General features: G+C 36.8%; 1 protein-coding gene across 2 annotated transcripts in view; it reads right to left on the bottom strand.

The window, feature by feature from the left end:
• Nucleotides 1-12,864, bottom strand: part of LOC138315186 (uncharacterized) — a 36,631-nt gene that overhangs the window by 9,947 nt on the left and 13,820 nt on the right. For both annotated transcript variants that reach the window (XM_069256001.1, XM_069256000.1), the window contains exons 5-20: nucleotides 12,579-12,713; nucleotides 10,054-10,328; nucleotides 9,311-9,433; nucleotides 9,082-9,215; nucleotides 8,079-8,187; nucleotides 7,372-7,558; nucleotides 6,526-6,730; nucleotides 6,199-6,358; nucleotides 4,734-4,871; nucleotides 4,320-4,485; nucleotides 3,070-3,348; nucleotides 2,587-2,759; nucleotides 2,117-2,317; nucleotides 1,488-1,829; nucleotides 852-875; nucleotides 414-689 (exon numbers count right to left, since the gene is read on the bottom strand). In XM_069256001.1, the coding sequence (XP_069112102.1) occupies nucleotides 414-689; nucleotides 852-875; nucleotides 1,488-1,829; nucleotides 2,117-2,317; nucleotides 2,587-2,759; nucleotides 3,070-3,348; nucleotides 4,320-4,485; nucleotides 4,734-4,871; nucleotides 6,199-6,358; nucleotides 6,526-6,730; nucleotides 7,372-7,558; nucleotides 8,079-8,187; nucleotides 9,082-9,215; nucleotides 9,311-9,433; nucleotides 10,054-10,328; nucleotides 12,579-12,713 (2,927 nt within the window). The remainder of the gene's footprint in view (nucleotides 1-413; nucleotides 690-851; nucleotides 876-1,487; nucleotides 1,830-2,116; nucleotides 2,318-2,586; nucleotides 2,760-3,069; nucleotides 3,349-4,319; nucleotides 4,486-4,733; nucleotides 4,872-6,198; nucleotides 6,359-6,525; nucleotides 6,731-7,371; nucleotides 7,559-8,078; nucleotides 8,188-9,081; nucleotides 9,216-9,310; nucleotides 9,434-10,053; nucleotides 10,329-12,578; nucleotides 12,714-12,864) is intronic.

Raw genomic sequence — 12,864 nt, 5'->3', positions numbered from 1 at the left:
AGCATTTTTTATGTATTAATCATTACACAATATACTAAACGATTGTTTTAATGATTAACATAATCGCGGTTATATTGATATAAAATACTTCTCAAAAACGTAAGACATGTTTACATTAAATTACTTGTAAAATAGTACTGAGAAGGACAAACTAAATCGTGTTTATATATCACGGGTATTTTGGAAAAAGAAACAGTTCAGCTGTTTGCTTATGCAATTCAACATATGCAAATTAAACAAAACTAAAACGGACTACTTTTGTTTTGTTATTTATTACATTGAAATCATCTGATTAAGCTAGATGGTATAAAAGAGTATTATTCCATTTAAACGCTCGGACATATGACTACATTAACGGTACTTGTGTTACCGACCACCAACCACAATTTGAATTGCAAGGACGCAAAACATACCAACTACTCGAATATCAATTCCACACACTTTCTCGCCGTTATCATCTCGAGCCTTCAGCATAACATTCTGGAATTCCTTCTGCCACGTAAGACTGCTTGGGCTCCACGATATCCTGTTCTGTGGGATCTGTTGTTGATTACAACTGAATGCAGTTATGCTTCCAAGTGATGAAATGTGTTGCACATCAATTTTGACGGGCTCGTCGAAGTTGTTAGATGGCAGTGATGTCGACAGAGGAACATCAATTTTAGGCCTAGGGCAACCATTTATTGTTGCTTTGAAAATATAAAGGACAAAACGACAATCATATGATTATGCTCTTTTATGGCTAATATAAATGTTTTATTTTTAGCATTCGAAGAAAGACTTAAAGACGAATTTATTGTGATAATATAAACTGGTTTTCTTTAAGTTGACCAATTTAACAAGCTACTTACGTTTTCCTTGGCAGGTTGTAATATCTAAATGAAAACGAGTGTTAAAATATTAGCATGCATGTAAATAACAAGAAAACCCCAAAGTCATTTCATCAAAGAGTACCAATTATAAGCAACTGTGTAAATCACCACTGATCATAAAGTAATGGTTAACAGTCTTCACATAAGAGATCAGATTAATTGATTATATATATTGTAATATACTAATCAAAACTGTCAAACTTGATCTAACTGTATTTTTGTGCAATCTTTAACAATTCAATTTAATCCATTGTTTTTCCATCCAATTATGGGTCAAACTGAAATGACGCATATATTGGAAAAGTAGTTAAAATTAATTTCATTATTTCATCCAATTAGAGACCGACCATAACATTTATTGAATAAACATTATTTAACAGATTGCAAACGTTCATAATTCTGAATGAAGAGTTACAGTTGCCTTAACCCAACGATTTCCGCTTATTCATGTTTCTATACTTCGCTGAGTAACATTTCACATTTCCATAATTTCATAGGAATTTGTATTTGATATCTGTATTGACCTTTATGAACTACTATTCGTTTGAGAGTTTTGTACTACGATTTTATTTCTATGTATTTGTTCGTTATTTAACGTCAATTACGGGTTCTTACCTCGACAAACTGAGCAGCAACTGCCTTGTTCTTTAATGGGGTGGGCACATTCATCAAGGTTTGGGCATTGTACATCTGAACAGTTTGCGTTCCCATTCACACAGGTACAAGTTGTACACTTGTCGTTTGTCACTGTCTCGCCCCATGTGAAAGACGGCTGGTCAACAAAAGAGATGTTGCAGACGGCTTTCGCCACAGGTGATCTGCATTCTCTTCTGCACTCATTGTTTATCATTGTTAGACAACATTTACTCTCGAACCCATCTAGGCAGTCCACATCATTTTGACACGTGGATGTGACAGCTGTATTGCACGTACTTCCGGGGCATTCACCGGGTTTTTCTGTATGTCAAACGATTATCCTTTATTTTAAAATGTGCATTTGTTTCCTCTAAAATGTTATTTACTTGTGCATATATTGCTAGACATAACATATTAGTAGTTCAGAGTTTACGTTGTACGATGCCAATGAACATTTTGCCTATACATTGTAGTATTTTATGAGAGTATATGTTTAATTGGTTATATAACCTCTTTCATTCTTTATCTATTTTCTATTTGAAGTCCCATTACTTGTGTTCTTTCGTTTAACTACACTAACAGAGCCATATACAAAAATAATTATTTACCTCTTATGTCGTTATCAAGCCCAAACATCACAATTTGACCTGGACGGCCGAGGTCATTGGTGACAATAGAGGTTTGATGTGTACGTAGGTCATGTTGTATGATACTTCTGGAGTCCCAGTCGGAGGCAAACACCAAGGATCCCTGTACATGTAATCCCCGCACATCGTTGGCGCCAGAATAGATTATGTCGTAGGGAAAATCTAAAGATTGAACGTTAACATTCCGCTTAAAGCATTTATGCTAAAATTTTATTTAAGAAATTTACGCAATATGATTATGAAATGTATGCAAATGATCTTGATAGATGTGAAGCATTGACAGCTAAAATCTGGAAAATGTGATATTTAGAAAAAACGTTTATTTTAGATAACCCTGAACATGTATCCAGCTTTTCTAAATACAATGTTTTACTCTGTTGTCAAAGCCAGGTGATTCTCATCAGAAATTATGACATAAGCTGGTCAATTACCTTGACTAGCAAACCGTCTGAAGGCGAGATCCCCGCCTCCTAGGAACAGATGAGTCTTTAGTCTGTTTTGCTTGAGCGAGAAAACGTTGGGCTTTTCCAAAACACTTTCCGGGGTAGATCCTTGGGCACGGAGCATCCTCTTCACGCCTACACTGTCCGACCAATAGACATATCTACAAGATAAAACCAATGAAATTAGCACAGACGCGTTGACACATAATATGACCATAAGTGGTTTAGTTTTAGTTTAGAAGTATATCTAACATTACATAGAAGAAAGCGCCAACTAAAATCAATTATCATCACATGCAATTGTAACTGTAGAAAATAGTCCTTATCACTTAGGTTGACACTTAATAGATGCGAAACTTTGATTAAAGGAGTTATATATAAACATGACATGCATTATCTTCTTTGTACAAAATATCACCGCTTACATGATACGATACTGGGTTTTCTGAGGTAGCTTTGAGATGTAAATACCTGAAATCAGCGGCTACGCCTTGTGGACCAATAATATCTTCAACTAATGTACTGACTTGTTTAGAGGTTAGATCAAGGCTGAAAATACCGCCAAGTATTCCCTCGTGCGCTCTGCACTCCGGAATGCCACCCAATGACCCATTGTACAAGAAGCAGTCGTAATGACCAGACCAGTACAGGGTATTATCTTGGTAGACAATGTTCAATACAGTCATGTTTCTCAGAACCTTCAACACGGAAACGTCTTGTCCTTTGTTAGAGGCATTGTACAGGATGTTGCTGAAAATATCATATTTAAATATACAATTTCAAAAATACTTAACTTCATGGTGGGACATTAATGTACAATAAAGTTTCAACTTCAAAATATTTTTATTTGACGATCAGCAAAATTAGACTAAACAAACCAAATAAAGTACATGTAAATAGTTTTTTGTTATTTTGATTTGCTGATTTTTATCTTTTAATTCTCAATGGGCCTCTCGAAGAAAGGGCTGTTTATGCAATCACCATAGAGCAGGAAATACTGTTCCGTATCAACTGACGTGGATTTATACATAGAATTGTTAAGTGTTGTGATGTGTAAACGATAATTTAAGGAAAAAAATGCTGGATTTGATACTTTTAAGTGGTGCAAGTGTTGAAATAATTTTGTTATTACTAACAATTGACATTGATTTCTACAATAGTTTTTTCATTATAGTTGCAGTGATGAATATGGACAATCATTTTAAGGATGGATTTTCATTATTTGGCCCAACGTGTCGAAACTTTGAGGTTTAAGTTTTAGTGCATGTTCTGGAATGCTATGATCTCCAAAATTTGGAAGTTAAGGTTTCGATGCAAGTTGTGATATGCTGGTATGTCGTTATGTCATTATATATTTATGTTGGATAATTTTCTTTACTTTCTTTCTTCAACAGCTGACATTGATTTCTACCTTGATATAGGGACTTATGATTACATTTTAAGTTGTTATGGATGTGCGCAATCATTTAAGGGGTTAAAACAAAGGAGTGTGAGAGTTTCAAGAGAGTCAATGGCAAAACTATACTCGCATAATTAAGCTCATTGGTCTTAAAAGACTACCAGGGGCGAGCTTTGCTGTTCTCAAACTGCTCTTTTTTATTTAATTAAACAATATCGTTATGCCAACCTTATCTAATTTCTTTTTGCGTTTTTGTCAACAAGTTAATCCAGATATTTCAATAATTTACAGAGATCCTAAACTATGCCATCATTAATCTTACCCGTCATAGGTAGCAAAGAATATCCGACTTCCGTCAGTCGTCAAACCATGATATGGCTTACACTCTCTATCATTGGGTATTATTGTGTATATATTCCTCAGTTCATCATCGAATGACGTCATTTTTATACCATCAACGTCACTTACTAGCAGGTATTTGTTTGGCTCTGTAAGCAAAGAAATATTTGCAAGATAGTTGTAAAAGTTATACTTCAGCTTGCGTAATTTTGTCATGGTATTATGTTATAACCTGCTATTGGTCTTGGTTTTCTGTATATTTGGATATTCTGTATGTTAATTGTTTATCTCGAATATGGTCCATTGTATGTATTGAGCATGTTAACTTATCTATTCCAAAAGCTTTTATTTGTATATCGTATCTTGTGCATATCGTTTTAAAGTGTATGTTGTCTACCTGAACACTGTCGACTGCCGTCTGTTGGAGAGTTAAATCTATTGGCAGGACATTTACAGCGGACGATATCGGGGTTGTTTGTCCTAAAGCAGATGCTAGTATCCTTGCATAGGTTTCCGTTCTCGCATAATCCTAAATCTGTAATAGAAACCAATATATTTTGCCGCATCATAATGCACCGGTAAAAACGTTGAGACAGTCAGCGAACTGGAGATTGCTTTTGAAATGAATAACATTGATATCGACGTCGAAATCGTGTCGATATATACATACATAACTGTGACATTATAATACATACTTGACTATAACTTGACTTTATACTATACATAACTGTGACTTTATACTATAACCTGTGACTTTAACTATACATAACTGTGACTTTATACTATACATAACTGTGACTTTAACATGTTAACACACTCTACCATTGGAATGCAAAATGCTGAAAAATGTAAAAAGAGGAAAACAACAACAAAGAAAAATTCAGCTCCTGTGTTGGTCCCAATTTCACCTTGATTTGTATGACGGGTAACATAAAGTGGAAAAGAGAACGTTCTCTCTTCTACTAAAACTGCAGACATATTAGATATCAGTTTTAAATTAGTCATAGTAGACTGGTTAGGAAGGCTATATAGGATTGGTTTGAATAGGTTTTTATGTTATGGAGATATAACACAAACATCTGGGTGTACTATCATCATAAACCGTTAAAAATTGATTAATTGATGTTGAAGTTTTTGTAATTTCAAATAGGTATGAACTAAGTGGATTCACACAAAAGTTTGTCGACATTTTATTAACCAGACTAGATTAGACATAGTGACAACACTGCTGATAATTGATTTTTTCAGACCATTCGCTTATGATGGGCTATTCATATATCCTTTCGTCCGTGATCAGTTCGTCGCTCCGTCCATACACAATTCTTGTTTTCGCTATTTTTAAGAAAGAAAGTGCTTGGTAAATCTCTCTCAAAATTCATCTGTAGGTTTCCCTTGCTGCCTAGTTATTTGTATTGCATTTTGAGATTGGTCAGTCAACCAGATAGCCGACAGACAGCCATGTGGAATTCGGAGAACTGGAGTTTTTATCACTATTTCTCAGAAAGTAATGAAGGTATCTCTCCCGAATGTCCTCTGTAGGTTACCATTGATGCCTAATGATGCATATTGGGGACCGGTCTGAAACCAGGATGGTCGACAAGCAACCATCTTGAATTTTTGCAATGGAAGTTTGCTATCGCTATTTTCAGTAAGTGCTGGAGGGAAGGATCTCTCTCAAATCTCTGGGTACCTAGTTCGGCAGATATATGAAAAATCGGCGAACCAGGAATTCAAATTTTGTAACAAAGCCAAATTGATTATATCTCTTTAACTTAAAACATTTATTGAAGTTAATCATTAAATAACATAAGAATCGACCAAAAGAATTTAGAACTATAATTGTTTGGAGATATCATACAAACCTCGTTGAGTTGCTGACCGCGTGTCTACAAATAGGATGTCCACAGGATTAAAACTTGTCGGGACCGTCGATGGTGATACATTGGTTAGAGCACGTATAATCATTGACATATTCCCCGTACCGAAGTAAATTCTGGCGGAATCGCTCGTCATAGCTACAGCCTAGACAAAAGACAGAATTAACATTATCTACTATTCTACTCATAACTTCGTACACAGTAGCGTTAAAAGGTACTAATTGCACTATCAGAAACTCTAAAATCTCCAACCAACCTGTTTTTATAATAAGTAAGGAAATGTTTTGACAGTCGTAAGGTATAGACTCTGACCTTTTTGTTGAGATTGTAGGTAGTTATCATTCTATCAGCTTTCATGGTGAAAATCTTTGTGTTGTCGTATATGTACAAATCAGTACCCCAGCTGGACAGAAGAGTGGGGTTAGTGAAATCCGCCATCAAAGGTGCGATGGATCTACCATCCAGAGTTAGCTGGTAGACGGCTGGATTCGGTTCACCGACAGAGTAAAACAGAAACCTGAAAGATATTACAACACTATGTCAAAATGGTCACAGATTTTAAGCTAAATTGTCTTACTAGACACTTCACAAAATATCATCTATAACCTCGAAAGTGATAGATACCTAGTAAATAATTAGTATAACATATTAGGTAGATAAGTTAACACATACCCTAAAAACTTGAAAATTGAGAAGCGGCTTATTTTCTTTGATAACAAGGGATTATAGGCTTATTTTCAAGTACCGGCTTATTTGGGCTACCTTTCGAGAGTATTTTAGCGGTAGACAAATACCGTCTTTTCTTTCGTGGTTTGGAGTTATCAAAATACCTAGTCGGTAGAAATGATTAATGAAATACATTCAACATAATCCGTTGTTTTGATATTATTGGTAACTACGTCAACAATGAGAGTTGGTAAAACTTTTTATAGTAGATAACGATATGTTTTTGGAACGAAAACTGAGTCTAATGGCGACAATATTATATGGTATAAATGTACTAAAATATGTTGTGCCGTTTTGTCGTAAAAAAAGAAATTCATTCCCGTTTAATAGTGAAAGCATGGAAACATTTCATTGCATTTAGAGGCGAATATTAATAAAAAAAGTATTTTGCTATATTTTGTTTAAAGATGAGGATATAGTAAAAGACATTACGATGAAGTTTGGAAATGAATGATCTCTATGTCCGTAACGGTGTCATTGGTTCTGTATACAACCGCCCGTTCTCCTGTATCCAGTCCAGCCATTTCAATTCTCGCCATAGTGTTCGTCACATTGCCAAACTCCCAATCAAATCGGTTGATAAAATAAAGTCGACGTTGTTTCTGGTCTACGCTCATTGCTGTAGAATAAGCGAAATGTTCCTGCTTATTTTTGTGTAGCTTATAAGAATAAATATGCTCATGTTAAAAACATAATTCAATCTTGTCTATAACAAGCATTTTCCTTGGCTCAAAACGTTATTTTTCATCTAATAACGTGGACATGCCGTCGCCGTTTGTAACGCCGCTTCTGATTGGATGATACAATAGTGCATAGTAATTTTAATATATTTATATATAATGGAACTATAATACAATACCATAGTATTTTCGCTTAACAACTCATAAAATCTGCCATATTATCCTTACAAAACACAAATTGAAAATTCAACAAGACATATTTTCAGCATTAGCTAGTTACACTAAAAGTTAGAAACAAATCGGCATTTTAGTAGTTCAGTAAAATCGTAATTTGTACATGTGGATGCGGTAAGATGTATAATAAATTAATCAAGGAATAAATGTTATTTTCTTTTATGAGCACATTTTTCCTTTACTATTAACAAAAACATAAATATAAAATATAAAATGCCTCTGTACCTTCTACTTTTCCAATGCCGCTTTGTCTAGATAAGAACACAGATGGGGAGCTGCCGTCCAGTCCCACTCTATAAATCGTCTGATATTTGATATCACTGTAATATATCATCTGAAAAACGAGACATGAAAGAATGAAACGGATTAGTTTATTCAATTGAATGTATTTTGGCAATCTAGATGATTTCCTTAAAGATACTGTCTTCTTTCCTATCTTTATCGCTATTTGTTCTGCACGAGTGAATTTTAGCTGGTTTGACCCTTGTGATATTATTAGTTGGTAGGTCATTAGGTCAGTTTAACTGTGTCAGTAGATCGTAGACAAAGGACCCAGCTTAGAGGTGATTTATCTGTATCAGTGGGTCAAAGGTTAGGGGTCGAGGTTGAGTTCACCTACGTTCTTTGATTCAGATAATCATAATTCAGATATCATGTTTTTTGTGACCTATCTGTGTTTGGTGAGTCAAAGGCCAGGAATCAAGATTGACGCGACTCGCTTATTTTGTTGGGTATCAAGTTGTGGTGACATACCTGTATCAGAGGTTTATAGACCAGGGATCGAGATTGTGGTGACAAACCTGTATCAGTGGGTCAAAGGTTAGGGGTTGAGGTTGTGGTGACATACTTGTATCAGACGTTTAAAGACCATGGATCGATAATCGAGGTTGTGGTGACGTACCCGTATCAGATGTTTATGGACCAGGGATCGAGGTTCCGGTTGGCTCACCTGTGTTACTGGATCATAGCAAAGGATCGAGGTTAGGATGGGTCATCTGTGTGACTGGATCATCGGCCAGGGATCGAGGTTTTGGTGGCTCACCTGTGTTACTGGATGATAGGCCATGGCTTGAGGTTGGGTGGCTCACCCGTGCTACTGGATCATAGGTCAGGGCTTTAGGTTGGGTGGCTCACTTGTGTTACTGGACCATAGACCAGGGATCGAGGTTGGGGTGACTCACCTGTGTTACTGGATCATAGGCCAGAGATCGAGGTTAGAGTGGCTCACCTGTGTTACTGGATCATAGGCCAGGGATCGAGGTTGGGTTGACAAAGCTATTACAGTATGACTGTTCAACATGGTGGAGACCAGCCCTATTTGTCCCTTTGTCATGTCCGCGTACACCAGCATGTCTGTAGCAGCTGACAGGCCATACAAGAAGAAAACATTATAATTAAAAATTGGTTACTTTGAATTTTAAAAAAGGATATCAGATCAGGTATTTTAATTTACTCACACACACAAGAGTTTCCAGCCAAAACCTTATCGGAGAAAGAGGAACAGCTACACCGTGGGACGTTCATGGAAGTTGGGAAGCACAGCTGAGAACACGTATCAAGGCGACACTGCATGTCTGTTACTGATAAAAATTAATAGAAAATAGAACACCAACTTCTGAATCTGCCAAAGGACTAAAAAGGCTGTAGCGTACTTTCATATTTTAAGGTAATGAATTCGACATTAGAGGTAATGTATTATAATGCTACATCACTGCTAAAGCAGCATACTTGAATACGGAGGAACGAAGAGGATTACGCGATAATATGTGGTAAGATTACGTTGATATCTTAAAGTTAAACTTGACATTGCTTAGATTGTATTGCTTCGAAATGGAGGTGTTTGAATTGTCATATTTATTTTTGTCAATGCTTATTTGCGCTGAAAACACACACAAAATATTTACACGTGAAATGCGTCGTATTGTTTGCGCAATTTACTCTTGAAATAAATAGTAAAGCCAAAATACATATCCATTGGGTTAAGTGATTGCTATATTTTTGTATTCACATATTGCAGAATTATCTGCCTTTGCGGGTAGATATTGATTGTGACGTCAAGTGTTTACGAACGTAATGTCATTCTTTCAGAGAAAATTATGTGAGTTTTGTTCACAAAATAATGACGTCACAATGGATACACCCGCAAGGGAGGTAACTCTATAATATGCAAAGACGGAATAGATACTTGACTGTGACATACCAGTAGGCTGAGTTTGTGTATTTGTTGAGACGATGTAGTAGGTTCTACCCTGGGCACTGTTGTGTACGGTTGTAGAGCCATCACTTGCCGAAATGGTGATGAAGCTATTCAGAGTAGACACGATGGTGTCTGAGTTTGTGACAATCATTCCGAATATCGTAGAGCTGTGCCCATTATTAAAGTTAGCTGTGTTGACCATCATATCCCTACATTCCGACAAGTCCAACGAACAGCTGACCACTTTGTTTGACCAACCGTCCGTCCATGATACATTACTACATATAAACAAAATGTGATAGATGACAATAGAGTACATCATTCGATAACATAAAACAATTATTTTAAGAACGTTAAAAACATAAATTCTTCAAAACGATTCCATTGACATCAAATGAACAGATGTTCCTTATGTAACTTAAGCTATACACAATTTACGTATTCTACTCGTTTTATACTTACATGACCGTGCTCATACCTTAAATAATTCGATTTCGGTGCATTGAACTTGCACTATTATTTAGTTAGTGTGTAATGCAACGGATTTATGCTTTCTTTGACCGAATCTAAGGAGTCACGGTGGCCGAGTCGTTAAAATATATCCCGAATTATTGCAGCAAACTTTCCAGCTGTGGGTCGCGAGTTCAAAGTCTATGTGGGAAGTTGGCATGTGCCGCTCCGGCTTTTCCCCGCCTCCTTAACCTGACACTTCCTTAAATGGTTTTAGCTATTAACATGATGCATCAGAATGATGAAGATAGTGCCAGAGTAACTGTACTTAAGTTGTATTGTCCGTGACTTGCTAAGATAGTGCCAGGGTAACTGTACTAAGATAGTGCCAGGGTAACTGTACTAAGATAGTGCCAGGGTAACTATACTAAGATAGTGCCAGAGTAACTGTACTAAGATAGTGCCAGGGTAACTGTACTAAGATAGTGCCAGGGTAACTGTACTAAGATAGTGCCAGGGTAACTGTACTAAGATAGTGCCACTGTAACTTTACTAAGATAGTGCCAGAGTAACTGTACTAAGATAGTGCCAGGGTAACTATACTAAGATAGTGCCAGGGTAACTGTACTAAGATAGTGCCAGGGTAACTGTACTAAGATAGTGCCAGTGTAACTGTACTAAGATAGTGCCAGGGTAACTGTACTAAGATAGTGCCAGGGTAACTGTACTAAGATAGTGCCAGGGTAACTGTACTAAGATAGTGCCAGTGTAACTGTACTAAGATAGTGCCAGGGTAACTGTACTAAGATAGTGCCAGGGTAACTGTACTTAAGTTGTGTCCGGACTTGCTAAGATAGTGCCAGGGTAACTGTACTAAGATAGTGCCAGGGTAACTGTACTAAGATAGTGCCAGGGTAACTATACTAAGATAGTGCCAGGGTAACTGTACTAAGATAGTGCAGGCCAGGTAACCGTGGTGTACTAAGATAGTGCCAGGTAACGGTACTAAGATAGTGCCACGGTAACTTTACTAAGATAGTGCCAGGGTAACTGTACTAAGATAGTGCCAGGGTAACTGTACTAAGATAGTGCCAGGGTAACTGTACTAAGATAGTGCCAGGGTAACTGTACTAAGATAGTGCCAGGGTAACTTTACTTAAGTTGTGTTGTCCGTGACTTGCTAAGATAGTGCCAGGGTAACTGTACTAAGATAGTGCCAGGGTAACTATACTAAGATAGTGCCAGTGTAACTGTACTAAGATAGTGCCAGTGTAACTGTACTAAGATAGTGCCACGGTAACTTTACTAAGATAGTGCCAGGGTAATTGTACTAAGATAGTGCCAGGGTAACTGTACTAAGATAGTGCCAGTGTAACTGTACTAAGATAGTGCCAGGGTAACTGTACTAAGATAGTGCCAGGGTAACTGTACTTAAGTTGTGTTGTCCGTGACTTGCTAAGATAGTGCCAGGGTAACTGTACTAAGATAGTGCCAGGGTAACTATACTAAGATAGTGCCAGTGTAACTGTACTAAGATAGTGCCAGTGTAACTGTACTAAGATAGTGCCACTGGGGTAACTGTACTAAGATAGTGCCAGGGTAACTGTACTAAGATAGTGCCAGGGTAACTGTACTAAGATAGTGCCAGGGTAACTGTACTAAGATAGTGCCAGGGTAACTGTACTAAGATAGTGCCAGTGTAACTGTACTAAGATAGTGCCAGAGTAACTGTACTAAGATAGTGCCAGAGTAACTGTACTAAAGTTGTGTTGTCTATCACTTGCTCTCTTCTTGTCAATAAAACAGTTAAATTATTCTACATATTGTTTCTACGATTCCATGAGTTTTAAACTATCCATATTTACCGACTTTGTAACGTTTATATTCACAAAACTGGTAATTAATTCAGTATTCTGTCTCATGTATAACTGACATATGCTAAATCTAATAAAGTATACCTTGTCAACATGTACTGTACCCGGACATTGTGTGTTTGCTTAGATTGATGTGAATTGTATCATATCTGAAAGAATTGTTTCACGTAACTGTTCATTATATAAGGTAAATGTAAATTGAACCTTTGGAAGACGGAGAGTTGGTTGGGCCAGACTATTCCTTTGTAGACTGCCTCCGTTATGTGAGTGCATGTGAATATGCCATCCATAGTACACTTCATTATAACATGACTGCCCTGGTCTCCGATGTACAGAGATCTTAAATGAAAGGAACATTTCAAACATTTTAATTGCACATACTATTTAAGCCCGAGATACTCTGGCCATATCATCAGACCTAGACATTATGAAGATGTCTGGCGTAGGCATCTATCTGTCATAATGTCTAAGTCTGGTGTCAGGGCCAGAG

Source organism: Argopecten irradians, chromosome 2, assembly GCF_041381155.1.
Source record: "Argopecten irradians isolate NY chromosome 2, Ai_NY, whole genome shotgun sequence".
Lineage (NCBI taxonomy): Eukaryota > Metazoa > Mollusca > Bivalvia > Pectinida > Pectinidae > Argopecten > Argopecten irradians.
The sequence above is the reverse complement of the archived record's forward strand: the minus strand, read 5'-3'. Positions and strand labels throughout refer to the sequence as shown.